At 42.4% G+C, this 22,565-nt stretch overlaps 1 protein-coding gene across 3 annotated transcripts in view; it reads right to left on the bottom strand.

Annotated features, from left to right (window-relative positions):
- Ldah (lipid droplet associated hydrolase) overlaps positions 1 to 22,565 on the bottom strand; it is a 79,622-nt gene that overhangs the window by 39,800 nt on the left and 17,257 nt on the right. For all 3 annotated transcript variants that reach the window (XM_087907253.1, XM_087907254.1, XM_087907255.1), the window contains exon 4: positions 3,948 to 4,117. In XM_087907253.1, coding sequence (XP_087763379.1) covers positions 3,948 to 4,117 — 170 coding nt within the window. The remainder of the gene's footprint in view (positions 1 to 3,947; positions 4,118 to 22,565) is intronic.

Below are 22,565 nucleotides of genomic sequence, written 5' to 3'. Positions count from 1 at the left end.
GGGTCTAACGACAATTATGAACATCGTTACAAGTCAGGGCAGCAACTGCTCATCAGTCTACCAATGGGCTCTCGAATAGAAAAAAAAATCCCATTACTTACAAAATATCTGACAACCTTCTATTTCTATATTTTTATGCATCAAATTTGATCAAAGAAAGAAACAAATAAAGATTGAATACCAAATTTTAAAAGATGTAATCATTTAGTGCTGTATAAAAGTACAAGTCAGATAATACACCTGGCATTGTGCAATAAGTCTCTACAAATGACTTAAGAACAAAGTTGTCAATAATTATACAAAACTATTACAAAAAGCTAAACCAAAGGAAACCAAACAAACCAGCTAGTAAACTGAAAATGTGCCCTCAAAATTTTATGGGAGTCAAAATTCCAGTAAAATAACAGAAGAGATGGAAACACAAGTTTCTTATTATCACACTTCATATGTTATAAAACATAACAGCTAACTTAGTTTTGGCAAATGATTAGGGATTGCAACACTCTGGCTTCCACAAAATCACTTGATTGTCAAGTGCATCTCAAATGGAGCATGTCATGTTAACTTCAGGCATGCAGGGACCACATCATCAGTGAGACACTGAAATTTCAACACTTCGGCATGGATCACACGACCAGATTAACAGGCCCAGGTGTTTAATGGTTGAGGGGTGGGATGTGGTGGTGGAGAATTTCAACAATGCAGATAATTGAAAGCAGATGAAGTTTTTAAAAATTTATATGAGTGTTTTGCCTGCACATGCCTGGTGCCTGCAAAGGTCAGAAGAGGGCATCAGATCCCCTGGATCTAGAGTTACAGATGGTTGGGAGCTACCATGTGGCTTCTGGGAACTGAACCCAAATCCACTGCAAGATTACAGACATTTCTCACTGTTGACCCATCTCTCTAGCCTCAGATAAAGCCTTTGACTAATGGAAACACAAAATTTTAGTGATGGCTCCTTCCCTCCCCAAAGGTGACTTGTATGTATAGTCAAACGCATTATTTACTGTTTAGACATGTATGACTGTGTGTCTCTTCTATATGTATTTGGTATATAGGCATGTATGTGTATGCATGTGTATGCATGTACACGAGGAGGGCAGAGGTTGATGCTGGTTCTTTCTCAACTGTGCTCCACCTTAGGTATGGAGACACTGTCACTGAGTCTGAAGCTCATTGATTGGTTGAGGTTGGTGGGCTGACAACCTCCAGCCATCTACCTTCCTTGCTCCCAAAGACCTGGGTTACACCTCGCTTTTATGTAGGAGCTGGAGATCTAAACTCGGGTCCTCACGCCTGTGGAGCAGGCACTCGCCTCACCGAGCCATCTCTCCAGCCCCATCAAAGAAGAGGAAATACAGTTTCCACCGCTCTCGGGAACTCTACCACAGTCTATCTTTACAGACGGATTGTGTTGTCCTCATGTTTCTCCTTTCCCCCTCCCCTCTTCTCATCCCTTCCCATCACCTATCTTAATTCACGTGTTCACAGGACACCGCAACCCCGGGAAGGTACATGACTACCACCTGGTGAAAGGCTCTGTAGTCGGGGACCTAGTTAAGCTGTGATCAGATTTCTGACTAGAAACTGAGATACAAATGTGTACTATTTACACTTCTAGTCTTGGACAACCTGATATAGAGTAGTAGGTTGGTGTAGGAGGTCCTTCTGTTTATGTGTTGCTTTCATTGGTTAATGAATAAAGAAACTGCCTTAGCCTTTTGATAGGGCAGAACTTAGGTAGGTGGGGGTGGGGTGGGAGAACAGAACTGAATTCTGGGAGCAAGAAAGCAAAGTGAGAGAGAGCAGCCATGGAACTGCCAGACTCAGACATGCTGAATCTTTCCCAATAAGGCACTGTCACGTGACAATACAGAGATTAATAAAAATGGGTTAAATAAAGATGTGAGAGTTAGCCAATAAGAGCCTAGAGAAAATGGGCCAAACAGTGATTTAATTAATACAATTTCTGTGTGGTTATTTTGAGGCTGAGCTAGCCAGGTAGCCAGGACGAATAAGCGGACCCCCCCTCTCCTTACAACTATAGGAAGTCAATATAGCAGGTAACATAATGACTGAAACGGGTCTAATGTCACTTCCATAACAACAATAGTAGTAATACTTGCTTAGAACTTTAAAACCCCTGTCAACACTTTTAATATTTGGCATAATTCTTCAGAAGATCCTTGAAGAACACATAATTATTTTCAATGTGTTGATGGAGAAACTGAGGCCAGAAACTCAATGACTTTTCCAAGTTCATGCAAACAAAAGATGACAAAAAATATTTGAGCCTAAATGACTAGCGAGAGCCAGAGCTCATGGGGAATGTGTGACTAGAAGCACTGACATATGGGCCTGGCAAGAGAAAGATGGCAGCTGCCTGTAGGGTAAGAGGAATGTCAAGGGCAGAAAGGAGGCGGTAAGGCACCAAGGCCGACACTGAGGGTAAAGCTGCTCTCTGACTGAAGTACCTCATCTGGGGAGGAATACCTCAACTGAGTATAAGCAGGAGTCCAATGACGAGAGCACTGTCTTCAGTTTCCTGAGTTCACGCTTAGACATAAAAACATATTTTCTTATATCCAAAGGGAGAAAATTAAAATCCATTTGGTATTAGAAACAGGGAGACTGTAGTTGTACTCTTTCCAACTGCTGGTTTGAGCACCGAGCGCAGCAAGCTGGCAAGAAAGAAGGCAAATTCCTAGCAGGATCCAAGACACTGCTGGAGATACTTCATCACAGGGAGTGAAAAAAATTCATGGACGGGGCTGCTGTGAAGGGATCCCTTCCTCTTGCTTAGCTGTCTCATCCATGAGACTCCAGGCTCTTAGCTCAGAACCATGCCATGTCCCCTGGGGTGTCCTCAAGATGGCACAAAAGTTATTTTATACCCTTGCGTGCCAAATGAAGACATAAATTATCTTGTAACTGTACCCACTCAATGGGTCATTTCATGATGCATGAGTTAAGGCATGCCTTTAAGGCTCTTAAAGAATACACTTCCTATTGGGGGCACTTTAAGTTTTACTCTGTGACTTCAATGTTAATGTATAGTACACAGCCGCACTTAAGAACCAGCTGCTGTGGGTGTAGCTCAGTGGAAGATGCTTGCCTTTCGTGCACTAGGCCCTGAATCCATCCCCAACATCAGGACAACAAACATAAAGATAGACAAAGAAAGTATTTCTGAATGAAAGGTGCACACGTGTCTAAAAACGGTTAGAAAACAGAGAACAGACAAGATTCTAAACTTCTAAACACTTAGCATGTTCCACAAAGACAGGCATTTTACCTGTCGAAGATGAAGACGACAACATATTTTGCTTCTTAAGAGAGATAGGAATATTTTCTTATTTCAATTTTCTGAAGAATTATGTATTTTGACTTTATTTGATGGGTGTTTTGTCTGCATTTATATCAGTTCATTGTCTGCATGCAGTGCCTGCAGAGGCCCGGGAGGGTATAGGATCCCTGAAACTGTAGCTACAGACTGTTAAGAACCACCATGTGGGTGCTGGGAATCACTCTTGGATCCTCTAGTAGAGTAGTCAGTGTTCTCAACCACTGAGCCACCTTTCCAGTTCATGGATAGTTTCAAAACACTCTTTCAATAAAGACAGAGTCCTTTCTATGCCACTGTCAGTAACAGTTCTTAAATCCTGTTTCGTAAAAGAGAACAAGTTAATAAATGTAACACTAGATCCAGAGAACCCTAGATTCAAAGACATTCATTTAGAGACATCTCTATCTTTCCCTCCATTATTCACAGGAACATTATGGAAATTTCTTAAACATAGGTCTTTAACAACAAAGATAAGGCAGTAACTACACATACACCTCCCCCCCCCCCCCCGGTGGCTCTACAAAAAAGCAAAGGAAAGATGAGGCTTTTTGCAAGGCAACAATCAGGTACCCACAGTCCCCTTCTAAGGCATACTTACGGGCAGCTCAGGGGCATCCTTCATGACTCGAAGAACAATATAGCTGCCTATGGAGTGGCCAATGAGTACAAGCTTCACATCCTTGGGCACGTGAGCTCTCAGAAAAGCTATTTTGTGCTGTATTTGACCATTCAGACCATAGATGTCCTCAATTTCTTGAGCATTTGGCTCTAAAAGCAAAAGTATGAACATGTTTTAATGAATACACAAGCTTATTAAGTAGAAAAAGATCTACAAATACTGAGACTTAAGACCTAGAGTCAAGCCCTGAGCACTTGCCGTAGCCTGTGATAGATGAGCTGCAGCACTAGACACTTAGATTCCAGACACCCATCCTCACCACAGAACGGGAAAGGCAGCAGCAGCTGAAACGTCACAGCTCATGGGCTTTGTAAAGACTGACAGCTGTGGACCTGTGAGGTAGGGCAGCTGAGATTCAACTGCAGGTTTGTCCTCCAAGCCCATGAACTTGCAGCTACTCCATGAGCCACTGCTAGTTTAGGTCAGTAGTTCTCAAGGTAGATCATGTAGCTAGTACTCGGGAAGGGCTGCTGGAAGATAGCTGGGCCCTGACACAGAGTTTCTGACACAGTAAGTCTGCGTGGAGGCCCAAGAATTTCCCTTTCTAAGTTTCCAGGAGATGCAGGCAGGCAGAGTCTAGAGTTACACACTGGGAACCACTGGGTTAAGCTGACTCAGATCCAGTGAACTAAGAAAACACATGATGGATACTGTTGACTATGTTGAATAATCTGTGCACACTTAAAGAACTTAAAGACTTAGGTAGAAACCTCAATGTTAACACATACATTCGTGACCTGCAATAACCTTTCTGTTCCTATTCTTTTTCTAGGGTCTTCAAGATCTAATTAAAACTACACTTGCATAAGCTCACTGACCCAGAAAGACAAAGACAGTATGCACTCACTTATAAGTGGACATTAGTTGTTAATAAGGGACAATCACACTACAATCCACAGACCCATAGAGGCTAAGTAACAAGGAAGGCTCTGGGCAGGAGGGGTGAGGAATTGTGTGTGGATCTCCCTGGGAAGGGGAAAAAGAATAGATTTTGTGGGGGGAATGGGGCAGGGGAGGACTGGAACAGGAGGGATCGGGTGATGAGGTGGAAGGAGAGAATATTGGGAGAGGCAACTGGAATGCGGGGTGCAACTCAGGGGCAGGGTAGAAATCTAGCACAACAAAAACTCTCCAAAAATCTATTAGGGTGACCCTACCCAAGTCTCCTAGAAATGATCATGGTAGGAAGACAGTGATGCTCTGCACTCAGAGAAATGCTGCACCTCTCTCCAACTTCCTCAAGGGAAACACTACTAGAACACTACTATAGATGTGCATGTTCGACTACGTATCTGAATGTGAGCATATCAGTCTACATATACCTCCCTACATGTATGTGTATATATATATATATATGTGTGTGTGTGTGTGTGTGTGTGTATGTTTAAATACAGATCAAATATTAAATGAGTAACTTTATCTATGTATTTTCACTCAAACAGTATTTATAAAACTCCAACAGCAATAAAACTAGACGTAAGACTAGAAAATAGTGCCATGTGCTGGAGTTGTGTGTGCAGATGGTAATCCCTCACATCTTACACAGGAATTCTCACAGCTGCAAAATTCTTACCCCTTGCCCCACTGTTACTCTGAAATGATACCCTAAGAATTTTGATCAAATATTATATATATATAAATATAAAGACTGAAATAATAATCTCAGATTTGAAATCCTTTGAACAAGATGAGTATACCAATTATTCTTTAGATGGACTTTTAAGAACAAACTATGTTCATCATACATGTATATTACAAACAGAAAATCTAAAAAGTCATTAAAATTTAACTCTAAATTCAAAGTAGAACCAGAGACAGAATTAAAAAAAAAAACTTTACTTTGTTTATTTATAATATAAATGGGTCTGGCAATGCTAGCCATCATATATAATCATAGAACCTGAACTGTTAAGTATGTATGAATATTGAACTTTGTTTGAAAAGAGAGACGTTTTGACACACAGTCCCCAGATGTCATCATCTATTTTCCAGGGAAAAGTCACTTTGCTGTTACCCAGAAGGAACAGCGAAAGCCCAAAGGACTTTGTAAGTTCATGCTGCAGGCCAAAGAAACAGCGGGTGAGAACTGTGGCTCCTACTTCTTTACGACTCATTCCTTCAGAGATCTGAACGACATTCCTTTCACAGTTATCCCTAGGTTTACTATCTGAGGTGAAGGGTCACCTCACAGTTCGGGCTCATCTGCTCCCAGCTCTCTCCATGTTCTGTAAGCTCTTTGGATGGAAATACTGGTGAGACCCTGCCAGCTCTGAAAGCGTCTGACACACTGACGAGATGAGAGACGGCATCTACAACCATTACAAATGCTACCTTACTTAAAAACAAATGAAAACCTATGACCCCGAAGAAAGACTTATAAAATAATTTTAATTATTATTCTCCAAACAGAGGTATAGTGGAATCACTATAATCAAAAGGCATCAAAGTGTATTTCCCACTTGACGGGCATGAAGGGTCTGCCAAGGATCTCAACAGATAAATGCGGGGAACAGGAGGGAGGTGCAGGAAGAACAAAATGCTACAAACAATAAACAAAAGTAAGAGGCACAAAGCACAGTATTTGGAAGCGATAAAGAGTCTGAAGGCTGATATTGCCTATAGGGAGCCATGGAACTACGTGGCTGGAAAAGAAAGTTGACACGAATCTAGCAGGACATGGGCCATTGCAGCAGGGCATGCGACTGCAGAAAGAAGCAGCATGCTTGGCTGTGGGCTCAAGGGTGGGTGCTGCCATGCTGACAGCCCCGGTACATCAGGGACTACTAAATGCACTTGGGAAGGTGCCAGGGCTTTCAGACATACTATCCAGATGCTAATGTTCAGGTGGGTCATCCTGAGCAGCTCTCATCTGAAATGCCTGTCACCAGAATCGCCTAGATTTCAGGTCTCTGTGTCTGTCTGATTTAGGGATACTTGCCTTGAGTTCACTTCCTAAGCATCTCTCATTCAAAACTCTGCAGTATGAACGAGGCTCCCCAGTCTTCTCTGCCCCAAGACTGTAACCATGTGCTCCATTTCCAGACCCCTCTCCAGCTCTGCACTTTAACGTGAAAACATTGCGTTCCTAGTGGCTGTGAGCAGCGGCTGGACTGTCCCCACCTTTGGGCTTGTCTTTCTTCAATGTTCTTCTGCTAGTCACTGTCCTGGGAAGAGGGAACTCCTCCAAGCAGTTTCTCCCTCTATCTGGAGGACTACTGGGTGTGGTTTTGTTTCTTTATAACTGCACAGGCTAAATTCATCATTAATTGAAAGACTGGTAATATTTCATCTGCTACAGTTGAACCGGTATAATATTTATCTTGTGCTTCATGTGTTTTGAACAAAGGACCTGAAGTATTTGATAATAAATTTGCCACCGAGTATGCGGACTCCAGTAAGTCAAAGCAAGAGAATTTAAACTCCCAAGTTGTTAAAATTGTGTTTCATTCGTCTTTCTTGAATCATCAGAGAACAGCTGTTATTATGTTTTGTCATTATATCCACTTTACGATTCTGTCAATGTGCTATAACAGGAATATCATTCCCAACTGCTCATAGTTGTAACGCATGCTCACATGAGGCAAAGCATGCTGCTGCGCTGCTATAGCTCACACTCTCTCGCTCATTCTGTGTTTTCCAAACCATAAAGTGCACGTCAGGCACCTGTACTTAGGGTGATAACCCTGCACGGGAACGATGTCCCTGTCCTGCCTGCACTGACCCATCTTATGGCCCCCATTTGTAAAGCACAACCTCTAATAGGTAACGTAGGATGTAAGGCCCATGGCTACACTCGGCCTCATAGAACTTTTGGGATACTTGGGGTACAGATGGAAAGTCACCTCGGAAAGTGGACATGGGCATCTCTATTAATTCTCCTGCAGTACCACCTATCATTGTCTACTTGATCATAAATCCTAAGTGATGGCAGACTGCCCTTTCACCCCCTTCACCGTTCGCTGGCCTCTGGGCCTCTAGATGGCACTGTTCCCATTAGGTAGCAAAGAGCTCAGACTAACTGCTAAGTTATTAACACATTATTAAGTATAGAACAATCCAAACAATAAGCATTCAAGTAAAGTTATAAATAAGCAAAAATCATTTTAAAAAACAAATGTATTTCCTAAATTCTGACTCACAACATACATACACGTTTCACTTATGTGGGGCACTAGTGCATGGTAGGGAAGAATCCATGGCCAAGTTCTGGAAGATGGGGTCCTAGGAGCAGCAGCACAAACACTGTTGGGAACTTGCTAGAAATGCAGACTCTCAGGTGGTGCCCACATCTACTGATCAGTGCATCTGGGTGTATACTTATTCTAATAAACCTTTGGGTAACTTTGAGACATGCCAAAGTTTGAGAACACGAATCATATGTGACCCTTCATGTCTGTTTTCACTTTAAAGTTGCAACTCATGTTCTGTCTATTTGCTTCTGATATTAGAACATATTTGACGGCTACCGTGACAGCTGCTGTTGCTACAATTAAGAATTCTCCCTATATTACATGCTGCTCCAAGATAAGACATGATAGCTGCCTATCACTCAGAAGTTTGAGCTATGGGACAGATAATTTTCATTAGGGATTAACTAGTCTCTTACACGTAAAGTTTCTTGTAGACAGTAAAGAGTTAGGCCTTACTTTTATGTACTCCAATAGACTGTCTTTTGAAGTATTCATTGTCAAACTGATTACTAATACAATAGATAAATGATTGTATAAAACTTATAAGTGATTTTTAAAATAATTATGTGTCATGTGAATGTCTAAGTGCAGGTATGTGCATTGAGTGCAGGTGCCTGGGGAGACCATAAAAGTGCATTGGTTTCCCTGGAGAAGGAGTTACAGATGGCTGTGAGCTGCCCAACTTGGGTCCTCTGCAAGGGCAGTGAGTGCTCTTAGCTGCTGAGCCACCTTGGCAGCTACTCTAAGTGCTTTCTATTTGATACATTTGCCTTCCCCCTTTCTTTCTTTCTTTTAACTTTTTCTAGTCTTGATTAAGCATATTTAATCATCCCATTTTCTCATTTTATCATAGTACCCATATTTCTTCAAAAAGCTTTTAGTGGTTGCCCTAGAATTTGCAGAACTTAATCTAAGTCCAAGTAACAGTATATTACTTTGCCTTCAGTTCATGTATGTTATATAACATTGTCATAATAGTATTTGTTCTGGTTCATCCTTTAAACCATTGCCAAGACTCAGACCACTTATCCACACATTATCATCACTAATTAATCTGAGCAGTCATTAGGTAAATTTAGAATAATGAACTTTAAAGCTTTTATTTATTTCTTCTTCCTAGCTTTTCTCTTTTATATTTTTAATTTGTGTGTGTGTGCATGTATATATGTATATGTGTGCATGAGTGTACCTATGTTTGTGCGTGCATGTATGTATGTGTGGTATGTATGCATGTATGTATGTGTGTGCATGTTTGGGTCCACATGGGTGTGTACATGTGTGTATGGGTTTGGCTTGTCCACGAGTGTTTGTGTGTGAACGTGCATACCGGTACGTGTGTGCATACGTGTGTGTGTGTGTGTGTGTGTGTGTGTGTGTGTGTGTATGCGTATATGCACACATACAAATACAGGTGTCCAGAGACCAGAGAAGGTGTTGGATGCTCTGGAAGCAGAGTTACAGGTGGCTGTGACCTATGCGACATGGGTGTGAGGAACTGAGCTCTGGTCCTCTGAAGAGCAGAGAGTCCTCTAAACTGGTCAGCCATCGCTCTAACCACACCTTTCCATTCTTGCTATAGCTCTGATTTTCTATCTCCAGTCTTCTTTCCTAGGGCAGAGCTAAAGCAAAAGGTCTCCCCAGCTTCTGTCTACAAAGTCTTTACTCATCCTTTACTTCCAAGGGTAATTAAATTAGACACAGAACTCTAGGTTGCTGATATTTTTCTTTCATACTTAAGTATTTTACTTTATTCCCCTCTTTATATCCGACAAGAAGGCTCTGGAAGTCTCATCGTTGTCTTCTTTCAAGGCTTCTATTTGCCTTTGGTTCCCTGTAATTTCAATATGGTGAACACAAGGGCAAAGATTTTGAGTATTTATCCTGTTCAGTGTACTCCACGTTTCCTGAATCTGAGTTTTATTATTTGACTTAAGGGCTTCCATTATTCTGGCTCCATTCTCTCTATTCTCTGGTATTGTAATTATGCGGATGTCACACCTTTGAGACTGTCCATAGTTCTTGGATATTCTGTTCTTTAAAAACATTATGTTTTTTTTCTACTTGCATTTCAGCTTGGGAAATTTCTTCTGGCCTACTTTCAATTCCACAGATCCTTTCCTTAGCTGCATGAGGTCTAAAGACAAGCCCAGGAAGCCAGTCTTCATTTTGTTGCAGTATTGTAATACTTCCTTCTGATTCCTTAAAGAGCTCCCAGCTGCCAGGGGTTCCCATCCTCTGCAGTGTGTTACAGCTCTCACTGGGGTCTCAATAGTGACAGTCACGTTTATTTTAAATTCTCTATCTGAGAGTCTGAGAATTGGCACTAGGCACATCTGAGTTTGGTTAGGAGTCACAGTTTGTTTAGTCTTCTTGACTTTTTCTTGTCTTTACAAAGCCTTGTAACTTTGACCGAAGTTGGACATGATGTGCCAGTTCTAGGAACTGAGGGAAACAGATCCTTGCATGAAGCTCAATGTCAAGGTGGCCAGGACCTGAGCTACATTTAATATCCGTCAGAGGCTTTGGTTCCCTCCACGTCTTTGCTTTTTCACCCTTCTCGCAGTTGGTTTCCCCTAAGAGCTCCTGATCTGCTCCTGTGTCTTGCAGTGCACACACCTTTGTTATATTAGCAGTCTATTGACACGGGGTAAAATATAGGAGTAAAGTGATCTATGACCTTATACTTAATGTCATGGAGGGGGCGAGGCTGAGACTCTGTGCCATGTTCATAAGAATATTTTTCTAGACCGCGGGCCAGGTTTGGCGGTGAGTGCAAAGGGGCTGGAGTCCCTTTGTTCCAAAAGCCGGCCTGCAGCAAGCCAAGACTGCAGGCAGGGGCACCTCTGACCAGCGAGGGGCTCTGTTCCTGTGGAGGGGTAAGTGTATTGTTCCTGACCGCCACACAAGGCCGGTTAGGGAACACACAATACTCCCGCCACCCTTATCTCCCTGACTACTCCAAAGGGGCAGCTTCCCCAGCTAATCCCTCTCTCCTGCAACGCCATCCCAGCTTTCTGCCTGGAACCCATACCCTCCCCTCTCCTTTTTTCGGGGCTTAAATTCCTCCATCTCAGCCGGGGTGGGCACCGCGGGCCAGCTTAGGCGGTGAGTGCAAAGGGGCTGGAGTCCCTTTGTTCCAAAAGCCCGCCTGCAGCAAGCCAAGACTGCAGGCAGGGGCACCTCTGACCAGCGAGGGGCTCTGTTCCTGTGGAGGGGTAAGTGTATTGTTCCTGACCGCCACACAAGGCCGGTTAGGGAACACACAATACTCCCACCACCCTTATCTCCCTGACTACTCCAAAGGGGCAGCTTCCCCAGCTAATCCCTCTCTCCTGCAACGCCATCCCAGCTTTCTGCCTGGAACCCATACCCTCCCCTCTCCTTTTTTCGGGGCTTAAATTCCTCCATCTCAGCCGGGGTGGGCACCGCGGGCCAGCTTAGGCGGTGAGTGCAAAGGGGCTGGAGTCCCTTTGTTCCAAAAGCCGGCCTGCAGCAAGCCAAGACTGCAGGCAGGGGCACCTCTGACCAGCGAGGGGCTCTGTTCCTGTGGAGGGGTAAGTGTATTGTTCCTGACCGCCACACAAGGCCGGTTAGGGAACACACAATACTCCCACCACCCTTATCTCCCTGACTACTCCAAAGGGGCAGCTTCCCCAGCTAATCCCTCTCTCCTGCAACGCCATCCCAGCTTTCTGCCTGGAACCCATACCCTCCCCTCTCCATTTTTCGGGGCTTAAATTCCTCCATCTCAGCCGGGGTGGGCACCGCGGGCCAGGTTAGGCGGTGAGTGCAAAGGGGCTGGAGTCCCTTTGTTCCAAAAGCCGGCCTGCAGCAAGCCAAGACTGCAGGCAGGGGCACCTCTGACCAGCGAAGGGCTCTGTTCCTGTGGAGGGGTAAGTGTATTGTTCCTGACCGCCACACAAGGCCGGTTAGGGAACACACAATACTCCCGCCACCCTTATCTCCCTGACTACTCCAAAGGGGCAGCTTCCCCAGCTAATCCCTCTCTCCTGCAACGCCATCCCAGCTTTCTGCCTGGAACCCATACCCTCCCCTCTCCTTTTTTCGGGGCTTAAATTCCTCCATCTCAGCCGGGGTGGGCACCGCGGGCCAGGTTAGGCGGTGAGTGCAAAGGGGCTGGAGTCCCTTTGTTCCAAAAGCCGGCCTGCAGCAAGCCAAGACTGCAGGCAGGGGCACCTCTGACCAGCGAGGGGCTCTGTTCCTGTGGAGGGGTAAGTGTATTGTTCCTGACCGCCACACAAGGCCGGTTAGGGAACACACAATACTCCCGCCACCCTTATCTCCCTGACTACTCCAAAGGGGCAGCTTCCCCAGCTAATCCCTCTCTCCTGCAACGCCATCCCAGCTTTCTGCCTGGAACCCATACCCTCCCCTCTCCTTTTTTCGGGGCTTAAATTCCTCCATCTCAGCCGGGGTGGGCACCGCGGTATGTACAGGCGGTGAGTGCAAAGGGGCGGAAATCCCTTTGTTCTAAAGCCCGCCTGCAGCAACCTAAGGCTGCAGGCAAAGTGATTCCTGGATAGCAAGGGGCATTAATCCAGTAGCAAAAGACCCAGCGGAGGGAAGAGCCATTGGAGAGCATCTGAAGGAAGAGATGGGCAGGCGCCAAGGCAAGAATTCCTCCAACAATCTGAAAAACAACACGAAAACACCAGATCCCAGCGATCTTATGACAGAAGGACTTGAACACCCTATACCGGAAGAAGTGGAAAACAGTGTCATTATAAAAGCAATAGAGTCTCTTAAACAGGGTATGAATAACTCACTTAAAGAAATAGAAGAGAAATATAACAAAAAGATGGAAGAAATGAGTAAAGAAATGGAAGACAAATATAACAAAAAGTTTGAAGAAATAAGTAAATTCGTAAATGATACCCTGGGAAACCAAGAAAAAATAATCAAACAGGTAATGGAATCAGTTCAAGAATTGAAAACTGAAATGGAGGCAGTGAAGAAAACACAAACCGAGGACCGGCTGGATATGGAAAATCTAGGTAAACAAACAGAGACTTCAGGAACAAGCATAACCAATAGAATACAAGAGATAGAAGAACGAATCTCAGATTATGAAGACACCATAGAGAAAATAAATGCCCTGACCAAAGAAAACAGCAAATCCAACAAATTCTCATCACAAAACATTCAGGAAATATGGGACATAATAAAAAAACCAAATCTAAGAATAATAGGAGTAGAAGAAGGAGAAGAATTGCAGTCCAAAGGTCCAGAAAATATATTCAACAAAATTATAGAAGAAAACTTTCCCATCCTAAAGAGTGATATTCCTATGAAGGTGCAAGAAGCATACAGAACACCGAATAGACTGGATCAGAAAAAAACATCCCCTCGCCATATAATAATCAAAACACAAAGCATTCAGATTAAAGAAAGGATATTAAGAGCTGCAAAGGAAAAAGGTCAAGTAACCTATAAAGGTAAACCTATCAGACTTACACCAGACTTCTCTATGGAAACCATGAAAGCCAGAAGGTCCTGGATAGAGGTACTGCAGAAACTAAGGGACCATGGATGCAAGCCCAGATTAATATACCCAGCCAAGCTTTCATTCACTATCAACGGAGAAAACAAAATATTCCAGGATAAAAACAAATTTAAACAATACGTAACTACTAATCCAGCCTTACAGAGAATATTAGAAGGAAAATTACATCCCAAGGAATCCAACATTGCCAACACTGACTACAATAACTCAGACATCTAGCGACCCTTCACTAGCACAACCCAAAGAAGGAAAACACATACACTCTACTACCTAAAAAAAAAAAAAAAAAATGACTCGAGTCAACAACCACTGGTCATTAATATCTCTTAATATCAATGGACTCAATTCACCTATAAAGAGGCACAGACTTAGAGATTGGATACGAAAACAGGATCCAATATTCTGCTGTTTACAAGAAACACACCTCAACCACAAAGACAGACACCTACTCAGAGTAAAGGGTTGGGAAAAGGTTTTCCAAGCAAATGGACCTAAGAAACAAGCGGGTGTGGCCATTCTAATATCTAACAAAATCGACTTCAAACTAAAATCAATCAGAAAAGATGGAGATGGACATTTCATACTCATAACAGGAACAACTCATCAGGAAGAAGTCTCAATCCTGAATATCTATGCCCCTAATATAAAGGCACCCACTTATATAAAACAAACTCTTCTAGAACTCAAGGCAGTCATCAAACCACACACACTAATAGTAGGAGACTTCAACACTCCTCTCTCACCAATGGACAGGTCAATCACACAGAAACCAAACAGAGAATTAAGAGATTTATTGGAGGTATTGAATCAAATGGACTTAACAGACATCTATAGAACACTCCACCCAAATAGGAAAGAATATACCTTCTTCTCTGTAGTTCATGGAACCTTCTCGAAGATTGACCACATACTCGGTAACAAAGCAAACTTCCACAGATACAAAAAAATATTAGTAACCACATGTGTCTTGTCAGATCACCATGGATTAAAATTAGAATTCAACAACAATGCTAACCCCAGGAAGTCAACAAACTCATGGAAGTTGAACAGTCAACTACTAAATCACCCCTGGGTCAAGGACGAAATTAAGAAAGAAATTAAAGACTTCCTTGAATTTAATGAAAACAAAGACACAACATACTCAAACCTATGGGACACTATGAAAGCAGTGCTAAGAGGAAAGTTCATAGCAATAGGTGCCCAAATAAAGAAAACGGAGAAAGCACACATTGGAGACCTAACAGCACACTTGGAAGCTCTAGAAAAAAGAGAAGCTGATTCACCCAGGAGGAGTAGAAGACTGGAAATAATCAAACTGAGGGCTGAAATCAACAAAATAGAAACAGAGAAAACAATCCAAAGAATCAATGAATCAAAAAGCTGGTTCTTGGAGAAAATCAACAAGATTGACAAACCCCTATCCAAACTAATCAAACGGCAGAGAGAGAACGTGCAAATTAATAGGATCAGAAATGAAAAGGGGGACATAACCACAGACACAGAGGAAATTCAGAGAATCATTAGATCTTACTACGAAAGTTTATATGCCACAAAGTTGGAAAATGTAAAAGAAATGGACATTTTTTTAGATAAGTACCATATACCAAAGTTGAACCAAGAACAGGTGAACAATCTAAATAGACCTGTTAGTCGCGAAGAATTAGAAGCTGTTATCAAAAATCTCCCTACCAAAAAAAGCCCAGGACCAGATGGTTTCAATGCAGAATTCTACCAGAACTTCCAGGAAGAGCTAATACCTATACTCCTTGACGTATTCCACAATATAGAAACAGAAGAGTCATTGCCTAACTCCTTTTATGAAGCTACAGTTACTCTAATTCCAAAACCACACAAAGACACAACCAAGAAAGAGAATTACAGGCCAATCTCACTCATGAACATTGACGCGAAAATTCTCAATAAAATACTGGCAAACCGTATCCAAGAGCACATTAGAAAAATTATCCATTATGATCAAGTCGGCTTCATTCCAGAGATGCAGGGCTGGTTCAACATTCGCAAATCTATCAATGTAATCCATCATATAAATAAACTGAAAGAAAAAAACCATATGATCATCTCACTAGATGCTGAAAAAGCATTTGACAAAATTCAACACCCATTTATGATAAAGGTGTTGGAGAGACTGGGGATACAAGGATCATACCTAAATATAATAAAAGCAATATACAGCAAGCCGACAGCTAACATCAAACTGAATGGAGAGAAACTCAAAGCCTTTCCACTAAAATCAGGAACGCGACAAGGCTGTCCACTCTCTCCATACCTCTTCAATATAGTGCTTGAAGTTCTAGCAATAGCAATAAGACAACATAAGGAGATCAAGGGGATTCAAATTGGAAAGGATGAAGTCAAACTTTCGTTATTTGCTGACGATATGATAGTTTACATAAGTGACCCCAAAAACTCTATCAAAGAACTCCTACAGCTGATAAACACCTTTAGTAACGTGGCAGGATACAAGATCAACTCCAAAAAATCAGTGGCCTTCCTATACACAAAGGATAAAGAAGCAGAGAGGGAAATCAGAGAAACATCACCTTTCATGATAGCCACAAATAGCATAAAATATCTTGGGGTTACTCTAACCAAGGAAGTGAAAGACCTATTTGACAAAAACTTTAAGTCTTTGAAGAAAGAAATTGAGGAGGATACCAGAAAATGGAAAGACCTCCCCTGCTCTTGGATTGGGAGAATCAACATAGTAAAAATGGCAATTCTACCAAAAGCAATCTATAGATTCAATGCAATCCCCATCAAAATCCCATCAAACTTCTTTACAGACCTTGAGAGAACATTAATCAAGTTTATATGGAAAAACAAAAAACCCAGGATAGCCAAAACAATCTTATACAATAAAGGAACTTCAGGAGGCATTACCATCCCTGACTTCAAACTCTATTATAGAGCTACAGTATTGAAAACAGCTTGGTATTGGCATAAGAACAGAGAAATCGACCTTTGGAATCGAATAGAAGACCCGGATATTAACCCACAAACCTATGAGCACCTAATTTTTGACAAGGGAGCTAAAGGTATACAATGGAAGAAGGAAAGCATCTTTAACAAATGGTGCTGGCATAACTGGATGTCAACCTGTAAAAAAATGAAAGTAGATCCATATCTATCACCATGCACAAAAATCAAGTCCAAATGGATTAAAGACATCAACATTAATCCGTCCACTCTGAACCTGATAGAAGAGAAAGTGGGAAGTAGTCTACAAGATATAGGCACAGGAGTCCTCTTCCTAAGTAGGACCCCAGCAGCACAGACAATAAGAGAAACAATGAATAAATGGGATCTACTGAAACTGAGAAGCTTCTGTAAAGCAAAGGACACTGTCAGTAAGACAAAAAGGCTGCCTTCTGACTGGGAGAAGATCTTCACCAACCCCTCATCAGACAAAGGTCTGATCTCCAGAATATACAAAGAACTCAAGAAACTAGGCACTAAAACTCTAATTAACCCAATTAAAAAATGGGGTACTGATCTGAACAGAGAATTCACAACAGATGAACTTCGAATGGCCAGAAGACACTTAAGGTCATGCTCAACCTCCTTAGCGATCAGGGAAATGCAAATCAAAACCACTTTGAGATACCATCTTACACCTGTCAGAATAGCTAAAGTTAAAAACACCAATGATAGCCTATGCTGGAGGGGATGTGGAATGAGGGGAACACTCATCCATTGTTGGTGGGAATGCAAACTTGTGCAGCCACTTTGGAAATCAGTGTGGCGGTTTCTCAGGAAACTGGGAGTCAACCTCCCTCAGGACCCAGCAATTCCTCTCTTGGGAATATACCCTAGAGATGCCCAAACATACTACAAAAGCGTTTGTTCAACTATGTTCATAGCAGCACTATTTGTAATAGCCAGAACCTGGAAACAGCCTAGGTGCCCCTCAATAGAAGAATGGTTAAAAAAGGTGTGGAACATATACACATTAGAGTTTTACTCAGCGGTAAAAAATAATGACATCTTGAATTTTGCATGCAAATGGATGGACATAGAAAACGCTTTACTGAGTGAGGTAAGCCAGACCCAAAAAGAGGAACACGGTATGTATTCACTCATAAGTGGATTCTAACCATAATTAAAGGTCTTTGAGCCTATTATTCGTGATCCTAGAGAAGCTAAATAAGAAGACGAACCTGATGAAGATTATTTACCTATCCGCCAGGAGGTAGGAAATAGTCAAGAGTCCCAGGTAACCTTGGGTGCATGGGGGGGGGGTGGTGGGAGGGTTGTTGGAAGGGGAGAGGGTTAGAGAGAAGGGAGTAGGGGAGGAAGGGAGAAAGCTCGGTTGACCGGGATGGGGGGAAGGGAGGAAGGATGAATGTGGGATCAGGGAAGAATATATTTCAACTAAGGGAGTCATATTAGAGTTTACAGGAAACTTGATTATATATGGGATCCCAGGTCCAAGGAGAGATCCCCAGATTGTTCTCTGGACAGAGGAGGGGGTGCCTGAACCAGCCTTGGCCCGTGACCATACTGATGAATATTTTGCTTATCACCATAGATCCCTCACCTGGCGTTGGATGACGATACAGATGGAGGCCCGCGTTGGAGCACCGAACTGAGCCCCCCAAGTTCCAAACGAGGAGCAAAAGGAGGAAGAAAATGACGAAGGACTGCGAGGGATACTATCACCCACTGATACAAGGGGTCGGATCTAATGAGAGTTTACCAAGGCCAGATGGACCGTGACTGAAAGAGCATGTGATCCAACCAGATTCTCTGAATGTGGTTGGATTTTCTGAATGTGGCTGGCCTGCAGTCTTTCCGAGAAGCCATTGACAATGACACTGGGACTGGTTTCCTCTGCATATACTGGATTTTTGGGATCCAGTCTGTTTGGATGCTCACCTTCCTGGACCTGGAGTGAGGGGGGAGGAACTTGGACTTCCCACAGGGCAGGAGACCCTGACTTCCCTTGGGGACAAAGAGGGAGGAGGAGAGGGAGGGGGGGAGTGGGAGGGCGTTGGGAGGAGGGGCGTAAATGGAAACTTTTTATAATTTAATAAAATTACTAAAAGAAAAAAAAAAAAAAAAAAAAAAGAATATTTTTCTAATTACTTTCTTCTCTATCTCTAACCTCCTGGCCTTCCCTCAGGTTAGACAAGGTCTGGCAGAGTCTCATCCCCTGGAGAGTAGCATTTGCTATTGAGAATTCTTTGGGAATGCTGCAAAATGATTTCTTCTCTTCCCTCCTCAGAAGACCTGGGGGATATTCTCAGATAATTACTGTGTTAGCTTTATTGCCATGACAAAGATCCCATGGATATAAGTTCATGGTTTCAGAGGTTTCAATCCATAGCTATGTAGCCCTATGGTTTTGGGCTAGGCAAGGAATGGCAGAACAGAACTGTTGGCTTCCTGGTGACTGGGAAGTAAAGAGAGGAAAGGAAAAAAAATAACCTCCAAGGTTATGACCTCAATGACCCACTTACTCCAAAATGGTTTATCACCTCCCAAGATCCCATTACGTTATGAATCCCTAAATGGAGTGATTCACTCATGAGGTCAGAGTCCTTCTGACGTAATCACCTCCCATAGGCTCTACCCTAACCTCTGAAAACTGCTGCACTGGAGATCAGTCCCTCAGCAGAACACTCTGGGGACATTTAAAATCTAAACTATAATTGAACATGGTGGTACACTCCTACCACCCCACCTCTAGAGAGGTGGAGGCAGAGGATTGCAAGTTTAAAGACAGCTTGAGCTATTTCATGAGACTTTGTCTTAAAATATAAACAAACACGGCTGGAGAGATGGCTCAAAGGTAAGGAGCACTTGTTTGTATTGCAAAGGACCTGGGTTCAATTCCCGGAATCCGCATGGTGGCTCACAACCACCTGTGACTCCAATCCCACCTCAGACATCAAGGGCTTATATAGTGTGCATGAAGGCACCATACCGCACATATAAAATAATGAAACAAATCTAAAAAGCAAAACCAAACAAGCAGCAATCTACAACCACAGCCACAACACTGACTCACAACTGAAGAGGGAGCTCCTGGAGGTAAAGCTCTAGAGAGTGCGGGCTTCCATTTCACTCTCTGCATAGTCTGCGCTTCACCTGTGCTCCACAATTCACCGCAACCCCCATCTGTGTTTTCCTGGCTTAAGGTTTCCCTAAGATTTTGAGTAAGCTGTTCTTTCATGGTGGAGCCATCTCCCGAGGTTGTACATGGCATTGGTCCTGCTGTCTTGAGTGTCTGACATAGCTAAGAAAAATCATGGATTTTCAGTTTGTCCAGTTTACTTCTTACTGTGAGGAGGGGAGCAGTAGATTCCAAGCCCAACACATCAGAGATGAAACTGGGAGTTTATTACTTATTGTGGAAGAATTCTACACTACGTCCTTTCCTCAGTGCATAATATTTGCCAACTACGATTTCTGAACAGAAAGAAGTAGTAAATAAATGTTGTAAAGCATCTTTATGAAAAAAAAAGTATATTACTTAGGTTTAGGATACACAGCTTATCATTACATTTTTATAAGGGGTTTAAAAATAATTACAAGGCTGGATGGTGGTGCACACCTTTAATCCCAGTACTTGGGAAGCACAGGTAAGCGAATCTCAGTGAATTTGAAGTCAGCCTGGTCTTCAAGAGCTAGTTCCAGGAGAGCCAGGGCTGTTACTCAGAGAAACCCTGTCTCGAAAAATAAAAAATAATAATAATAATAACCAAAAAAAATCACTGACGATAACACCCACCAACTGACAGTTCTCATGCATTTAAGTCTGGGTAAGTCTTGGGTGACTTACACAACATTGAAGTAGCAAAGAATCTGGTCTCTCAATGCTTACATGCCAATATTTTTACTTGAAGTTAATTTTTGATCATAACAAAACAAAGCATTATAATATTCATTTTCAATTTTAAATTATAAAACAGAAATTCTTAAACGTTTTACTTAGCATCTAAATTTTACATAAAAGGCACATATAATTTTAATTTGAAAAATGCAATATTTACTTCAAAAGAAGAATAAGATCATGTATTAGTCATTGGAAGTAAGAGATCATCTATAAACTGTAAAGTTATGAACAAGATAAATTGATATTACTTATCTAACTGCAACACTTCCCAAAAGTTAGGTGAATATGCAAGGTACTCAGAAGAGTTCACATACATAATCATAATGACAATTATTTTAAATCAGACAACAACTGTATCTGATATGATGGAGGGTGGTCAGAGTACATAGTTAAAAAAGAAACATAATCAAACTATCCTTGAGTACCATGTAGATCATTCATAGAGTACAAGTTTGTGTATTGAAATTTGTATGTTAATATCTAAAAGGATCAGAAATGTATAAGCATAAAGAATACAAAGGTAAAATGTTACTGAATCTTTAAAACAGAAAGAGAGACCTGTAAGGACCAGGAAAGAAACAAGCAGTAAAGCTCCTCTCTCCCCACAGTGAAGACTCTTGAGTTTGACATCTATTGGGAATTTAATTATGTATTTCCCCTCATTTATAAGATCTTTAGGAAAGTAAACACGCTAGAATTCTATGGGTAAAACACAGGTAGCTTGCAACGTACAAACAATAACATTCCTTTCCCTGATAAACCATCTGGCACATTAGCACACAGAAGCCCCGCCCTCCCTTCTCCAGGGAGCCTGCAGAGCAACAGCCCTCCTGACCCTCGCCTCCTTCCATGCTGCTCTACTGTCAGTCCTGCTCGCCTCCACCCACACATCCCAGACCCACCCAGGCATCACTATGCCATCGATGATCTAGTGATTACACCCCCTTTACCTACAGATGTGGTAATACTAGAGTCTGAATCCTTTCTGGGAAGCACTCTAATGGGGCTACTGTATGGATCTCAAGAACTCTTCCCACAATGAGGAGGGAGTGGACTCTCCTTCCCAGTATCCATCTACCCAGGGTCTTCACCTTGAACCTTTCAGCCTTGAGAAATTACGACACATGGGCTGAGGATGTGGTCAGTGTTGGGGTACTTTCCTAGCACCACACAGTTCTAGGTACAGTTCCCAACCCTATATCCCTCCAGCTGAAAGCAGAAAATTATGAGAAATAAATTTACTTGTAAGTTACTCAGTCAATGGTGTTCTACCACTGCAGCTCAAACTATGACATCCATTACATCACCAAGTCTCCTCTAACCCCTAATGTGGATTCCAAGATCAGCAGGGCATTCTGACAAGTCACCACTAGTGTGGGAGAATTGTCTGTATTCTGTCAATCATATTTTAATAAAACGCTGATTGGCCAGGCAGGCAGTATAGGTGGGAAAACCAGACAGGAAGTAGGGGTGGAGCAAAAAAGAAACTGGGAGTATTCTGGAAGCAGAAGCTCCCTCCGCCAATCCTGCGCAGACCACCGAAGAGGCAGCATGTAACTTGCCCAGCTGAGAAAGGTACGGAGCCATGTGGCTAACATAGATAACGATAATGGATTAATATAAGTTGCAAGGGTTAACAAGAAGCCTGACCTAATGGGCAATCAGTTTATAACCTTATGGAGTCCTGTGTGTGATTTTCGTTGGGAGTTGCCGGCTGTGAGGTACTGGGCAGGACAGATACCCCAACAAGCCGACCCCTCATGTTACACATCACTCTTTGACTAGGAGGGAGAATGCATCTCTAAAGACTATGTTTCATTCTTTTCCTCCAGCATTTCTTCTAGTCCACTTTGGACGCACATTATCAATAACTATACGGCTGGTAACTAGTTAGAAAGTAAAGAGGGAGATTCATATTCAAATTGTTGATGTTTACAAATCCTTAAGAAAATTATCTGCAAAAG

Source organism: Myodes glareolus, chromosome 6 (genome assembly GCF_982192425.1).
Source record: "Myodes glareolus chromosome 6, mMyoGla1.1, whole genome shotgun sequence".
Lineage (NCBI taxonomy): Eukaryota > Metazoa > Chordata > Mammalia > Rodentia > Cricetidae > Myodes > Myodes glareolus.
This window is presented reverse-complemented; position numbering and strand designations above follow the sequence as displayed.